This window comes from Epinephelus lanceolatus, chromosome 12, assembly GCF_041903045.1.
Source record: "Epinephelus lanceolatus isolate andai-2023 chromosome 12, ASM4190304v1, whole genome shotgun sequence".
NCBI classification, from domain to species: Eukaryota; Metazoa; Chordata; class Actinopteri; order Perciformes; family Serranidae; genus Epinephelus; species Epinephelus lanceolatus.
In genome coordinates, this window is record NC_135745.1 from 5,299,161 (window position 1) to 5,316,210 (window position 17,050).

Genomic DNA, 17,050 nt, shown 5'->3' on the forward strand with positions numbered 1-17,050 from the left:
TCTTTTAACACCACTCAGAGTTTGAGAACTGAGAACACTAACTGTTGAAGTTTTAAATTTGAAATTCTCTCCCATTCTTGTTTAATGACTTCAGTTGCTCAACAATCTGTGGTCTTCACCATCATATTTTTTGCTTCATAATGCACCACACATTCTCATTGGGTGACAGGTCTAGTAACCACACTCTTTGACTAAGAAGGCATCCGTGAAAAAGATGTTGTCTGGACAGCAGCATATGTTGTTTCAAAACCTGGATGTACCTTTCAGCATTCATAGATGTACGCATGTTATGAACACTAACACACCCCCATACCATCACAGAAAGTGGCTTTTGGACTTTGCGCTGGTACTGGTCTGGGTGGTCCTTTTGCCCTTTAGCCCAGAGGACACAGTGTCCATGATCTCCAAAAACACTGAAAATTGAAAATTGGACTTATCAGCCCACAGCACATTTTTCCACTTTGTTTCAGTCTCATCTCAGATGAGCTCTGGCCCAGAGAAGTCGGTGATGTTTCTGGATGTTGTTGGTGTATGACTTACTTTGCATGGTAGAGTCTTCACTTTCAATTGTAGATACAGTGATTAACTGTTCTCACTGACAACCATTTTCTGAAGTGTTCTCAAGCCCATGTAGTAATATCTTTTATAAAAGTCGTGTCTGTTTATGATGCTACCTGAGGGATTCAGCCTTGCCCCTTACAAGCAGAGATATTTACCAGATTCTCTGAATCTGTAATCTGATATTATGGATTCCCTGCAATTGTTCATTGAAAAAATGTTCTTAATTTTTGCCACAAATTTGTCATAGAGTCATTTGTGTGCCCACACTGGCACACAGGTCCAGGTTCATACAGTTTTGTTTTCAGATATCCCCAATTATGTAATAAGAAGTAGTCATGTGTGGCTGATGCATAATGTGTTAAATAATGGGTGCTCATACTGCTCCAATGTTTTGAGTCGGTGCATCACTAATTTTAAGGTTTTGGTGACTCCTGACCATTCCTTTAGTTGCATCATTCATGCTCCTCAGAGGATGAATTCTTTTTATTGGCATGCTCCTTTATCTTTCCTATGACATTATCATCAGGTCAAACTTACCTTTGTACAAAGGATATGGCTGCATTGCCACAAAATGTGCTGCTGATGTTCACTTGTCTTTGATCCCATTTGATTCCATTCAATGTGGTGATTTAGTTACTAATATATCCTATTGTTCCATAGTACATTTGTTAAATATTTTGTTTAGAATAATTATAGTAAAATTTAATGTTAGTAAAAAATTGGTAGGGCTTAACGAGCTTTGGATACTGACGTTTGTCCAGAGCAAACCTTTATCAAATTCGAGGACGACTTCTTCTAGTGTTGTATAGAATATGTGTATTGTGTGGTACTTTCATGGAGCCTTGGTAGTTTTCCTGAGCTCTGACTCTTGATGCTTTTCTAATTTGGTCTGGCAGATAGCTGAACATGTTCTTACACGTCTGTGTGTTGACAAAAGGTTGGCTGGCCCTCATGTTCACTGTGTGAAATATGATCTGATTTCTCTAAATCCTTTACATCTTTGAGTTTTTTCACTGTGAAGTTTATACTGTACACTGTCCAAGTGACAGGAAAGCGCCGCTGGTAAAATATCTGTGGCAGCGAAAGCAGCTCAAGTTGCTCATGACGTCAAATTCTGAATGCTCCATTATGCTTCTCAATTTAAAGGAGCCACAAAGCAGGTTACTGGCTGGAGCACAGAAATGTGACTTCGTGCATTTGCCTGAGTACAGAAACTTTCACGTTTGGACAATGAAAACAGAACAAAAAGTCTAAATATGTCTGACATTAAACATTAAACACACACAGTCTGTGTTGCATTCAGGCGTTGTCATGTAAATAACAGATTTCAGCACTTGAATAGGCCGTAGCACAACACAGCAGCATGTCAAGTGGGCCGAACCCGAACCGAATATGAGCAAAAATTTTTGATTTGTTATTCCCTCCCCAAAGCTGTAAACCTAGGGGAAACACTGTCAGTGGTTTGGGTTCGAGTGCCTACAGCGCGATTAGTTAAACTGGTGGTAAGGAGAGCAAATGAATTGAAGCTTTCCAGAACACAAAGAAATTGTATAAGTACGTGCGCTTGTCCACACTTGTGTATCGATTCAGCATGGAAGAAGACACTCTTGTAATTTGTGCTGCGTGGTGGTACCTGCGTGGATGTAGCCGCCGTCGGGTCTGGGTTCACGATATCCTCCCAGGCTGTGAACAGCACAGGGAATATCATCGGCTGGTGCGGGAGCTGCGGCTGGATGGGGAGAGGTTCCAGCGCTACTTCAGGCTTAACATAGATCAGTTTGACAGCTTGCTGCTTGTTTTGAAGTAGGAACGAATATGTAGTAGGAACTAAAAGTTTCTGAGGATGTTCTCTGGGTTCAACACAAGAGATGGACATCTACATTCCGATTGGTGCCTGGTCATTTGCAGCTCAAACGCGTTATAGCTAATTTGCATAAAGTTAACCAGTCTTCAACTTTCATTTGCAGCTCAATTCACCAAACCGCCGCCGCTCATCACTTTGGCAGCCCAAAGCGCCTCTGGTCACCACATGTCCATTGAAAATGAATTAGACCTGTCGCCTTTGCAGCTCTGGCAGCTTTTGGTGTGAACGTACAGTTAGGCTGTGACATGCACTGAAATATCTTGCTACATCTATGGCGCTGACACTATTTTCTCCAATTAGATGTGTCATTTTAGTCTGGTCAGAGACTGTATCCACATCTTGGAGTTTGCATTTAATTTTTGTAAATACATTTGTTTGTTCTGATGTCTTCATATGTGTTACATTCTAACATTCTAACATACTAACCGCTTCATCCTCTTGAGGGTCGCGGGGGGGCTGGAGCCTATCCCAGCTGACATCGGGCGAGAGGCAGGCAGGCCAGACAGGCCAGACTATTGCAGGGCTGACACATAGAGACAAACAACCATTCACGCTCACATTCACACCTACGGACAATTTAGAGTTATCAATTAACCTAATCCCCAATCTGCATGTCTTTGGACTGTGGGAGGAAGCCAGAGTGCCCGGAGAGAACCCACGCTGACACGGGGAGAACATGCAAACTCCACACAGAAGGGCTCCCACACCCGGGATCGAACCGGCAACCCTCTTGCTGTGAGGCGAGAGTGCTAACCACCACACCACCGTGCCGCCCCATGTGTTACATTGTAGTAGGAAATGTTGCTCTGTCTCCACCTGTCTCTTAAGACAAGGTGAGAGATTTGCTAAACTCTGACGCTAATGGCTTTTCTTTTTACCTGGACCAGACACTGACTGTGATTTACACTTTCTTAAGTTAAAATGACAAACAGCAGGTCTTATTGGCTGTCACTAATTAATGCAGCCTGTGTCTGTACTCAGCCAGAGATCATTTGTGCAGGAAGAAGCTAGGGGTGGGCGATATGGATGAAAAGTATATCACGATATAGCTGGTTCATATTGATTGATAACAATACTTATCAAGAAAATTTTTATAACCTATTTAAAATAAGGACCAGGAGAAAATGAATACATTTTAACACATTTATTTTAAACTCAATAGCTTTCTTCTGATTTCAATCACAGTCATCAGTCAGTGCACACGGAGGAAAATGTAATGTCAACACAGCCATTAGAAAACACTCAAATAATTGAACATACACAAGATGGTATAAAAACTAAATAAAAAAGGAACAGTTTTCTCTTAACATCAAGTAAAGCTAGTAAATGCTTTCAGGCAAACATATCTGTAAAGATGACCAGCAGAACAGAAGACTGTACAGATGAGTAAGTGATTCACATAGCGAGGAAACCTGAGGTAGACTTGTAATGACATGTAACAGCAGTGGACATCCAGTAAAATGGTAAGATAAATTCAGACCAACATAAATTGAATTAAAATGCTTTCAGATGAGCAGATAAGAAATAAGAAATAACTGCAACAACTGTAACAGTGCTGCTATGCTGAACATGATCTGAATGATGAGTACGTATTTCACACAGAATCTGAATCTGCACACCGCCTTTGAATCGTCCCCCTCTTGAAGTCGAATCTTTTATTCCTCTCTCTTTCTACAAATCTTTATTGTATTCTTTGCATATTTCGCCCACTTGTTAGCGAAATTGTCGCATTTTAAATGTGAGAAGTCTCATTGACTGACCATCACCTGTGTGTATGCGGAGAAGGAGAGGGGCGGAAGGAGCGGAGCTGTGGAAACATCCAGCAGTCCGACATACTGTCATACGTTTAAATAACTTATTAGACAGATATATTTAGAGAAATTTGACGTTTAGAGAGCAAGCCCAAATAAGCAACTCCACTTTAGAAACAAGCCCAAAAAAACGTAACCCGCGACTACCAATATTTGTAAGCAGACCTGTGTTCACACACGAGGATGGCGCAACCAAACCTGACAATGTTAGCTGTTTGTGTGACACCCTTGCTGGGTTACCAGGGATAAGTGAGTGTGTTCATGCAACCAACCTAACTCCGAGGACTTGCTCGGCTTTCCTCGTGTTTTTTCCCGACAGAATACAGTAACATTATCGAATGTTATATCGAACGTTTTTTTCTATCGACGGCACATAAGTGTTTATCGCAATACAATATGTTATCGTTTTATCGCCCACCACTAGAAGAAGCTCCACTCAATTCAGTTCAATTCAGTTCAGTAGGCTGTGCTGGCATGATGTTTAACATGTGTTGCCAAGCACAATTACAATGGAAAGACCACGAATGAAACAATTGATTACATGAAAGACAATATTAATAAATATTATAAAATAGGTGATTAAATTAGTAAATGAATTAGAAAAATATATACACAGTTACACTCTCTAACACCACTGTACAGCTGTGAGTGGTAACTCCAACAACTACATCTCACATCCTTTTCCCATCAAAATTAGCATGTGTATGCAGATTTTTCGAAACACAGGAAAACCCATTACAGATGGGGAATAAACTGCTCTCCCATTGTCAGTAGACCAGAGCCTTTTTTCCTTCTTCTGGTGTGTCATGTTTGATTTCATGAACAGGTGGGAAAATGGGTCAGTAAACAGTGGAAAGCGGTAGGGAGGCCAGTAAAAATGTCATGGTGGTTACTTCTTATTTTGAATCATACTTATTCAGTCTCTCTCTCAAACTCAGTGCCGACTAAATTTTGAATGATGTTCGAGGGCTGCTTGGACAGGGATGGATGGTAATTTGAGGTGGTTCCTCATTGCATCGCACAGGCAAAGAGGCTAAAGTTGTGTGTGTTTACCTGGGTGTTGTATTTCCGCCACTGCTGATCGGAGCTGATTGGAACTGAGGCTGATACATACCCATGACTACTGCAGAGTCATTTGTGCGTCGTTTGAGTGAAAGCAGTTTGTAACCTTTCCCAGTAAATATAATTGCCAGGTTTTAGTGGGTGTTAGCAGGTTTTTTGCCCAGTGGGAAAGGGGCTTAACTGATGGCTTCACATCTGTTTCGAGAGTTGCACTCTTCCGATAAAGTCAATAATTTAAGCTTATAAAATGAATAGTTTTGAATTGAGATGAGTTTTTCGATCAAGAGGCTGTTCCAAAAATGGACCAAACTACAGTTTTTTTCATTGTATATGTATGTAGATACATATTCAATTAACGTTTAAGTATGGAATAGGAGTCAAATGTATAAGAATCACTTTTCGACTGCATTTTATTGAAAGCATTCCCATGCACACTAATATTCACCTATTGTTCCGAACATGACAATATTCTGAATTTCAAACAAAGTCATGTAAACAGCATATTCCATTTGGATTTTCTGGATTAGGTGGATTTAGCTTTTTTCGATTAAGCCATGGGATATGCCAGTATTATTCAGGTTTTAAAAACATTCTGTACACATTCATGTACACAGAGCCTTTAGAGTATGCGTCTCAAGTGGGGTTTTTACTGCAGTTTGTAACACACAACCTGTTTAAACATTAGGAAAGACTTGGATATCAACAGGTTTTTGGATATGCTCAAATATCACCACACTGACCTTTTTAAGAAGGTGGTTAAAGGCATGAAAGAGGGAGGCTGCATTCACACAGTCTAACAAGTCCACCACCACTTGGACCACTATTTTTTATGCAAAGAAGCAAAAGACAAGCAGTTCCAGCTGTTGTATTCCAAATTATGACATGATAAACTTCACATTAGAGCACATTTATCAGAGTATGCACGGCTGCATGTAAACAGGAATATAAGTGGAATATTCATTTTCATCAGACATGTAAACAGCTTAGTAGAAATATTGTCTTTTTTGGAATAAGAGCAAAAGCAATTTTAGTGCATGTACAAGTAGCCATAGATAAACAGGGTTTTGTAGATAACGGGACAGCGGCAGACTCTTTCTCTAGGTTTTCTGAACATTTCACAATCAGGTGAAGGCACACAGAGAATTTGTTTTCGGCACAGAAAAGTAGGTGTTCGTGTTTCAACAAGGTAGTTACCTGGCTGCCCAGCTACCTCTCTACATGGCAGGGACAGTCTACATAAAGAAGAATCAGCACATTGCTCAGTACACTCCTGTGGCTTTGCCTTTCAAAACCAAAGACAGCTGGTCAACACAAACAGGTCTCTGACCAGTGTGCAGCGTCTTCTTTCAGTCCGTTCCTCTTGTTCCTCTGTGACTGTTAAATTCACTACCAGATAGGCAGAGCAGCTAACAACCTGGAGTCAGGAGATACCATGATAGGTGCACGCGTATCGTAACTACTCATATGTACTCAACATAGCTAATGAGTTCTATGTCCCAATAAAATTCCCCTTAATTAAATGAATTAAAATAGGACTCTTTCAGTTAAGGAGACGATGTGTGAGTTGCGTAAGTGTCTTAAAGGGAGGAATAATATTTTAGTTTGAACAGACCCTCAGCTTGGTCTCACATCATCATCACTGAACTCTGTATGACCTACAGTACCTTCACAAGCCCCGCCCCACAGCCATACTGTCTTTCTGTCAGTTTAGACATAGCATGATTCCCAAACCACCACTCCTGCTCCGCGTCCCCCTGAGCTGATGCCACTCTGGGTGACCACTCAGTTTGCATGTGGTCAAAACCAATTGTAATATACAGTATGGTGTCTGTCTAGCATCTTTACAGACACATGACATCCACTAATTCTCAGCAGCATAACTTATGCAGTGTGTGCAGAGTACTGTGAATGTGTGGGCTGTAAGCCACAGGGCATTATTCAGCCCAGTGTGGCTTACCTTGTCATTATAGTGTAGTGACTCAGTGTTCACGTGTGTGCAGTCTCTGTATGTGTGCTTGTGTATGCACTTGTGCACATGTCAGGTTTCAAACATCAGTTCAGTGGCCGTGCATCAATGAGAGCGTCTGCATACAGGACCAAGTCACATGGCTGTGCTGCCAAGAGGAAGTCCACATCAGACCAATCATCTCTGATCAACTCACTGCTTTATACACACACAGACTCTCACATGTTTGTGCGTCCTTGTGAGGACCCTCTTTGACATAAAACATTCCACCCCAACCTTAATCATTACAAGTAGCCTATATACTTCACCCACAGAACGACTGAAAGTGAGCACTCATGAAATGTTTCAAATCCTTTTTATACACGACGACTGTGTGCTCTTAACTGCAGTAAGTGCAGTAGGTCAAAGGTGAAGCAGGAAGTGGCCACAAAAACAGTTTCTTCCCATCTGCAGGTGTCTTAATCAACAAGGCCCAGGACCCCCATGCTGACGCTGACTCCCATTTAGCTCCATAGACACTTCATGATACAGAAGTCTTAACATCTGTCACAGTGGGTTACATTAACACACATCTCTGAAATTTTTATGCCTCCACATGGGCAATAGCTGTGGCTGTAGGCATTATGTTTTTGGATTATCTGATGTACGTCCTACTCTGGTGAATATGATATCTCAAGAACAAGGGAATTTCTTCAAATATGGCAGAAACATCCGCTGGACTCAATCATGAACTGATTAGATTTTGGTGGTCAAAGGTCAAGGTCAGTGTGACCTTGCATTGATGGCATTCTTGTGGACAATATTTCAGCAAACCTGATTGGGGGTTTTCTCAAATTTTTGGACTTCTTGGATTCAAGAATTAATTGATCGATCAATTGACTGTGACCTCACAAAACATGCTTTTGACCATAACTCAAGAATTCATATGCTCATTCATATGCTCATTATGACAAAATTTCAGAAGAGGAAATATTTGGTGGGATACTGAATTTGTGACACTTATCTTGAGTGTCCACCCTGAAACTGTGCTGATTGTAAAGATTTTCATTGCTGTTAGAGGTAGATGTGTTTCACAGACATTGATGTAAACTGTAAGTGCAACTTGACTGGTGCGCAGAGGCATACAATTGCGAGGCAGTAATTCTAGTTTGGATTTTCATCTTTGTGCATAACTGCCCATTATCTCAATAAATTATTCTGTGACTTTTTGCACATTTCTTGGACAATATTTTGCACAGTCTTGCACAAAACTGTTATGCAATTCATTTTTGAATAGATATATTGGACATATTTCTAATTTAATTGTAACTTTGTTGTATTTTATTTGCGTTTCTCAACCCTTTGAAGAACTTGCTTGTATGTTTTTTTTCTCTACTACGATTATTGCTATGGATCAAACACTAAGGCAAATTCCTTGTATGTGAATTTTATATTGTTAAATTTACCTGGCAAACCTATTTCTGATCCTGAGTGTACTTGGCTGCCACAGTGAGAGACTTTCAGACAATGATGGCAAGCATTGTGGATGTTACAGACATGTGAGTGCTGGCTGTGACCAATACATATACAATAAGAATGGAAATCCATGAAGCTTTCCTCTGGTGGCGGAAAGCAGTGGCAGAGGTAGCTGTATTAATATTTGTCTCTTTGTAAGAAATACATATTGCCCCTCTCAAAAGACCAACTCTGGAAGCTGTCTCATCATCATTCAAACGCATTCTACATTTTTCTACATTTCCATGCTACTATTCTTCCTGCAGGACTAGAATCCCATGTGATCTTAGTGTAATTCAGTCTGCTCTTCTCTCCTTTTTCATTCCATCCAGGCAAGGAGTCCTAGGCCCTCTGAAAGCCCCACCTGTGCCAGTGTGGTGGGCTTGACAGAGCAGCAAGATCCTCTGGCTTTAGAGACAATGTCTGATGGAGAGGTGCTGCCCCCCACAGTCCCCTTTACAAGGGGCTGTAAAGCCAGAGCAAGTCTACCTGTGGGCCGGTCAAGTGGTCAGACAAGAGAGATGCCGCTTGGTAGGGAGACATGCACACACACACACACACACACACACACACACACACACGCACACAGATACATTAATTGCAAGTGTTATCATAAACTTTCAAGGTTTTCTGATCCGAGTCCTTTGATATTAGGTATCTGATGTAATACCTAAATAACACTATGAACCAACAGCATCGTTAAAGGGAAGTGTTTGATTTGTACAGCGTATTAACTGTGGTATTGGATTATGTCAGACATGTTGCATTCAGATTGATACATGTGGCAGTATTATCACACTGCAGAGTCCTGTGAGACACTAAAACCCTGTGTGTGTGTGTGTGTGTGTGTGTGCTCTGTTAGGTGTGTTGTACCTGCAGTATGGGGAGGAGACAAAGCAGGTCAGGATGCCCGCTGAGATCAGTAGTCGGGACGCTCTACGGGCTCTGTTTGTCACTGCCTTCCCTCATCAGCTCACCATGAAGATGCTACAGTCTCCCAACATGGCCATCTACATCAAAGACACCAGCCGCAACGTCTACTACGACCTGGATGACATCAGGTAAGGAGAAATCAACAATTAAACTTACATACACCAACACAGAGTTATTATTGTAATACAGGGTGAACATAAAATGACATACTATATGTATATACACCATATTCCTGAATATTTTATCATTAATTATTATTTTTTCTACCTATTCATAATGTCCACACATAAGTGCATTAGCTATGTTCAGTTGGAAGTAGTTGTTTCCGTAGTTGTTGTGTGGAACAAAGGCTGACAGGAAGTTCAGGTTCATAGAGAGGTCACATGAAGGACTGACCAATCAAAGGCTGCATTTTAGGACGCTCTGTGTGACGCAGACTGGGACATGTTCTGGTGCAGCTCTGATAACAACATCAATGCATCAACAGACTGTTGTGGGATTTCTTAGAAAATTAGTGGACAATGTTGTTTCTAAAGTGACCATCAGGACCTTTCTCAACCAGAAGTCATGGGTGGATTTCACCATCCATGACGCTTTGGAGGCCTACAGCTGCATCATAAAATCTCTACAGAGCAGTGAAGGAAGCTAAGCAAGGCTACGGGAAGAAGCGGGAATACTGGTTCCAACAGACGGTGATTTCGGAAATCTCTCTGGCTGAAGAGTTCAAATTTTCAAGACTAACACTACCAGCAGCTGAAAAACTGTTGTATCAGGGCTTGGAAGTCCCCACTGGAGAGGAACATGCAGTTACTGTATCATTGCACAACATTAGGAGGAGCCTGAGGAAATTCAAAACCACAAAGGCAGCATGACCAGACGGAATACCTGTGCTTGCACAGTGGTCCCTGTCCCAAAGAACCCTCATCCCATCTGTTTTCTTGACTGAATTGAGGGTCTGAGGACAGTTGATGTCATATACTGTACAGATTATAAAGCCTTTTGAGGCAAATTTTTGATGTTGGCCTGTACAAATTAAATTGACATAACTTGATTTGCTTTTGCAAATAAGTAGTATATCAGTGTAATTTTTAAGGGATAGGGTTGGTTTAGAAAGTCTCAGCGCCTTGTCCGGTAACAGAAGACAGACAGGGTTCAACGCTTACCTAAATAAAGTCATATTTATCAGAAGATATAAGATCCAGTAGCCAGTCAGCCAGTTTGTCCCTCTGTAGGACTTTATACACACACGCATACACACACACACACACACACACACACACACATTAAACTGTCACTTTGTGCGTTCTCTTTGCTTCCAGAAACATCCCATCCCACTCCTGTCTCAAGGTTTATCATAAAGACCTTGCTCATGTGTTCAATCGCCATGCCAGGCCTGTCAACACAGAGGGAAGGGTGAGTCAGCAAAAACTCTGCTCTTGTCTTTACTCTTTATACATTACAATGAATCCTGCAGTGTTGATATGGTGAGCAGAAACTATGTTTTAGACATGACTGATAAGATTTTGATGTGACTTTATAACAGGAACATTATGAATTTATCTAAGAATGCAAAACAACGCGCCACATAAAACAGATTAGTATTTTGAATGTACCTGACTACTTGGAGACCCCACTGTATGTGTGCACTGTAATTATATATCACAGTAAATTTCAGTAAATTAGTTAACTTCAACATGTATTAAGTTGGATTAAAACGGTTTAGCCTACTTTAATGATAATTTTACATTCATAACAATATAAGCACAATTCTTTTTGGCCTCTTACCACAATTCTGTTATTGATTTATTGAGGTCAGCAAAAATGACCCAGGTCATGTCCAAGTATAGTACAATATTAACTGTTGTGTTTACATAAGAATGTCATCAACATATTAGCCGACATAATGCCAGAATAAACAGCAGGGTTTTCCTGGTTATTAGAAAACTTGAATGTGGATGTGTTTTATTTACAGCCCCTAAGCTGAATAAATAGAAAAATGAGATTGGTTTGCAGTCATTTCTGGTGGAATTAAAAGATCATTGCTCTTTGAAAGGGTCTACCTGCATTATTATGCTATTATAAGATAAGATGCACCTTTATTGATCCCATAATTGAGAAATTCCAGTGTTACAGCAGTCAAGGAGAAAGTCAGATTCAAGATTTCAAATTTAAACTTAAAAAACTTAAATAACTAGGCATGCAAATAAGTACAAAAAATACAAGAGACAGCGATAAATAACAATAATTATAATAATAATAATAATAATAATAATAAAAATAATAGGAAGTGGATAATAATGAGCAGCAGTGAATGAAAATGACCAGTGGATAAGGTGCAAGTGATTGTATGTGCAAAAACAGCAGACTGCTGTGGTGTCCATAAAGTGTCCATAGTGTCTATAAAGTGTCCATAGTGTCTATAAAGTGTCCATGGTGCAGTCTACTGTGAGCAGTGCTGGTTATGTTATTTATTTATTTATTATATTAATATATCAACTAAAATGGTATGAAAATGACAATAATATCATTTATTACTGTTATTTCAGGGACAATATATTGTTCAACAAAAGTAATTATCGTGACCGGCCTAATTGTAATCTGGAAACCCTGTCAATTATTGGTCTGATGATGATAAGCCTCTGGGCAACCAGCAGTATTGCTACAGTAGGGCTTCCAGTGTAGCCAGTGGATATGCAGGGCTGGAAACAAACTAACGCCTCTCCATGCTATATATTAATAATATTTGCAAGCCGCAGTTGGTAACAAAATGCAACCCTTAAAAAGAACGACATGACAGTTTATATTCAATATGGTCATTTTATACATCCCACATGGAAATAGCTGCGATACATCAAGTTAATTTGATATATCACCCACCCCATCTCTTAAATATATATCATGATATAGAAAAAGTACAGTATATGTGGAATTTACAAGTGAAAATATACAGGAAATGTTATTTTCACTTATCTATTTTGTCAGCCTCTCTTATCTCTTTGATTTTTGTTCTTGTCACTACATCCACTTTTAAGATGAGAGATATTCGATGTGTTTGACAGTTACACTCATGAGGCCACTTCCATGGTTGTAAATACTTAACTTCTTGCTCAGGTTGTGATAAATGTTGGCTGTCAGCCCTAGTTGTTGCTGGTTCAATCCCCAGCCCCCTCTGTCAAGATGTCAAGTCTTGTTGAGCAAAACACTGAACCCCACAGTGCTTCTTCTATATTAGTGTGTGAGGAGAAATATTGTAAGTGGCTTTGAAAACCGAAATAGCTCCAAGATTTAACTCCTCATAAAACCATACATTGTGATTTATATATTTCTGTTTTTGTACAGATTAGACAATTGAGACACCAGTTTGTTAATTAGTGAGCTTTAGAGGTGTGGGTATGTGTAATTTTGAGCTTGGACACAGCAAGGCTGGCTGCTTCCCTCTGTTTTCAGTCTTTATGCGAAGATAGATGAACCATGTCCTGACCTCAGCTCTGCACTTAACAGTAACACACAGACATGAGACTAATAGCCTTCCAAACAGCTCACTGAAAAGAGAGCAAATAATTGTACTTTGCAAAATGTTCAACTGTTCCTCACTAAAATTCTGAACTCAGAGTAGGTACAATAATATCTTTGATTTACCTGAAAGCATGAAGTAAAGCAGGAGGTTTTCAACAGACAGCAGCAAATAAGATGTTCTCTGGAGCTGCATAAAGACAATGACAGGAGACAGAGCAAGACAAGTGACATGAATAAATATTACCCAATGAATCTTAAATCGACCATTACTAGGTCAACTTATAGGAGATGCTGTTAGTAAATGTTCTGTTCTATCACAGAGGAGTTCTCCCTGAGCAAACTGCTGTGGCTCTGCACTCAGCATGACCCCTGTGAACAGACAGTGGTCTGTGTGTAGGAGCGATATGAAGAGTCAGGTTCAACAAGGCCACAGTAAACACGTTGTACCAAAGAAGTGATGCAGCTGCCTCTGGGCCTATCAGCAACAAATATGTCACCTCTGTTTGACCCATAATTATAACATGACATTCTCTTACTATTTATGTTTGTCTGGATTGATTTCAGTCTGACATGTTGAGGAGTCTGGACTTCTGGACTGGGCTTTGCCTGATTGGTTGCTTTGAATGTCTTATTAGAAGTCACTTATTGTTATAGTATTGCTATAGTATAATTACACAGTATTAGTACTCAATTTAATATGGACTTCAAACGATGTATTTAACCTGCAGTGACAGAAAAATTGGGTTAGAGAATTGCAATGTAATGGTTATTTTTTTGTCACTCTGTTTGTATGTTAACCATAATGGTCATCTATGCACAGCTGGAGAAGATACTTGGTCTCACTATTCTCAAATATTTTTGGTTAAGTACTTCTTGTATCGGGGCTGCCAGAGGTACAGGTGACAAGATGAAACATGAAAGGAAATATGGCCCGAATATAAGCCTGATTAGAATGCAAGTGCCCGTTTACACTCATGTTTTTAAGCTGGCGCACCATAGATTGTATAAAACAATGGATGTAGCTACTGTACAGTGACATCACCTGTTGGCTTGTGGACTCCTGTTTTGAAGTTTGGCAACTGTTTGGCTGTTGCCATCTTGGTTGTTTGGAGCCAGAAGTGATCATATTTGGGCGAGAGGGTGGAGCTGTGGAGGAGCGAGGGGTCAGTATTGGCAGACAGCCTATAGAGTGGCCCTCCCTTAATTATTTATAACTTTAGGCCTTAATAAAATGTAAATGGGTGTGTTAAATAGAAATTCACCCACTGTACAGTTCTCATTAAGGGGGAAATTAGCTATAGAGACAAAAACTGTTTTTGTACCAGGTTGTAAAACATGTTTATTTCGGCTGTTAAGTTGGTCATTTTAACATGGCGGCCTGTGGGAACTGCCTCAAGTAGTCGTTCAAAGAACTGCAATTTTTGGCATTCTGCCAGAGAAAGGCCAGCGGTAATATGTTTTTCGGGTTGTCTGTCTGTTAGTCCCGTTCTTGTAAATGTGATATCTCAACAACACCTTGAGGGAGTTATTTCAGAATTGGCACAAATGTCCACTACAACTCCATGATGACGTGATTAGATTTTGGTGGTTGAAGGTCAAGGTCACTGTGACCTTGTGTTTGTCTTAGTCTCGTGAATGTGTTATCTCAAGAAGGCCTTGAGGGAATTTCATTAACGTAGGCACAAATGTCTACTTGGACTCAAAGATGGATTGATTAGAATTTGGTGGTCAAAGGTCAAGGTCATTATGACCTCACAAAACATGTTTTATACCCAAACTCAAGAATTCATATGCTAATTAGGAAAAAACGTGTAATAGAATAAAATAATGTGGTGACATTTATATCCAAAAGGTCAAAGGTCAGCTTCACTGTGACATCATAATGTTCTGCAAAAACACTTTTCTGGCCATTACTCAACGTCATATCTCAAGAAAAGAAGGAGAGACATTTGGTCAGATACAGAACTAGTGACACTAATCTTGGGTGTCCACCTTGAAACTGTGCTGATTGAATAAATCTTCTGTGCAAACGGGGGGAAGATGTGTGTGATGCATCCATGTTTTAGAATATGAAGCTTCTTTGCAGCAACACCCATATTTGAAGCATTGTCAACTGTCATAGCTGCAACTCTATGTTCTCTCCTGTTCCTCTTGTAGTCCACCACAGGCTTGCGGTTTTGTATATATTGTGCCTCAGGTGATTGTTGTTGCACCATGTGATGAAGCTCTCTATCAGTCCTCCGCACTCTGTAAAAACAGTCTTTAAATGAAAACAGCATGTTTCTCACTGGAAATGATTCACTGGAAACATGTTAATATAGTGATAACTTCCATTTTGCCAAAAATGCATTTAATAAGGTCTTCACTACATATATTAGCCCAGGGATGTAGACTGGAACTTGACAAGAGGCATAAAATTGCCAGCCAGTTAGTTTTATTAGCTTTGCATCACGACTTTGTGTGACACCTGTCATTTTTGGCTGCTTGACTGATGACTCATTCTCCAGTAAAGACGTTGGGAGAAGCTTTTGTCACATTTAGTCAACAAAACACATTACCAGAGCCATTAGAAAGTCTTGTATGTTAAACTAGGCTAACTAAACCGACATGAACACATGTTAGCCTAGCAACATTCAGTTTACAAGCAACCCATAATGCAGTATGCACTTAGCATGCTTTCACACCTAACCTGGTTGGTTCAGCTGAAACAAACTCACGTCCATTTGCTAAGTTAATATGATTCATTTGGGCTGGTGTAAAAGTTGTTATTCAAAGTCAAATGGGTCTCGGTCCACTTCCAAGTGGACTCTAAAATGGTTGGTCTGTAGCGTGACAGCAAACAAAGCAACCACAGGATAATATGAGAGCAGATACGAGATTTTAGCATGATTTCAAAAGCTAAAACTAATCCATTAATCCACCTGCTGATTGTAGAATCTGTTTAGGAAGCCATTATATAATTGATCTGTATAAGGCTTAGTACCTATTTTTGCATATCATTTGGTAACCATAGTAACACGTATGCACAAGATGCCTCCTTTTCATCCTGTCTCTATCTGTTAGTCATTATTCATTACATATGGTCAAATTGCAGTCTAATAATACTAATGATTATGATCAGGTATTTCTTCAAGATCTGTTTGTAACACCAAAGAATATGAATACACAGATCAGAAGCACTGAAGTGCTGCATTAACTTCTGTCACTCACTAAAATTTGATTTCCCCATGTGAGTCCTGAAAAGGGCTGGGTATCGTTAGGCTACACCATACCTTCAAGGTATCGACTAAGAAAACCCAGTACCAAGTTGTATCAAAACTTCTCCAGTCACACAATACCTGCATTCAACCCTTTTTGTAGCCAGATAGGAAAAAATCTGTCTGATCACTGGGAGTGTTCTTCGATTTAATGCAACATGTGATTGGCCCACAACTGCAGCAGCTACAACCCATACAGCCTGTTGTGTGGTGAATTTGAGTGCAGTGTATTTTATGGACTTGGCAGTTCAGCATGCTGTGATGCAGCCAAAACGTTGGAAAGCATGGCTATAGTACTGTGGCGTCTTTGGCTCTACTCAGTCCATTTACTGCTGTGAATGCTTTGTCCTCCAATATGATATTGCCCCACTTTTTAAAATGTTGTATACAGAAAAAATATTGTCCCATATTCTGGCCAGCACAGTAATGGATCCATACGTTTGAAGGCGTATCACAGACCAAAACCATGCACAGCAGTTTATACTACTATGGAAAGTTGATTGTATCCTGTGTCTTGACATTTGTGAGGTTAACAGTAGAATTATACCATTCACTAGTTTTGAGCCAAAAAATTGGATGAAATGAG

At 40.0% G+C, this 17,050-nt stretch overlaps 1 protein-coding gene across 2 annotated transcripts in view; it reads left to right on the forward strand.

The window, feature by feature from the left end:
• The window catches only part of LOC117272259 (uncharacterized), a 163,398-nt gene that overhangs the window by 75,666 nt on the left and 70,682 nt on the right, over nt 1-17,050 (forward strand). For both annotated transcript variants that reach the window (XM_078172892.1, XM_033651079.2), the window contains exons 3-5: nt 9,091-9,289; nt 9,621-9,819; nt 11,011-11,104. In XM_078172892.1, the coding sequence (XP_078029018.1) occupies nt 9,091-9,289; nt 9,621-9,819; nt 11,011-11,104 (492 nt within the window). The remainder of the gene's footprint in view (nt 1-9,090; nt 9,290-9,620; nt 9,820-11,010; nt 11,105-17,050) is intronic.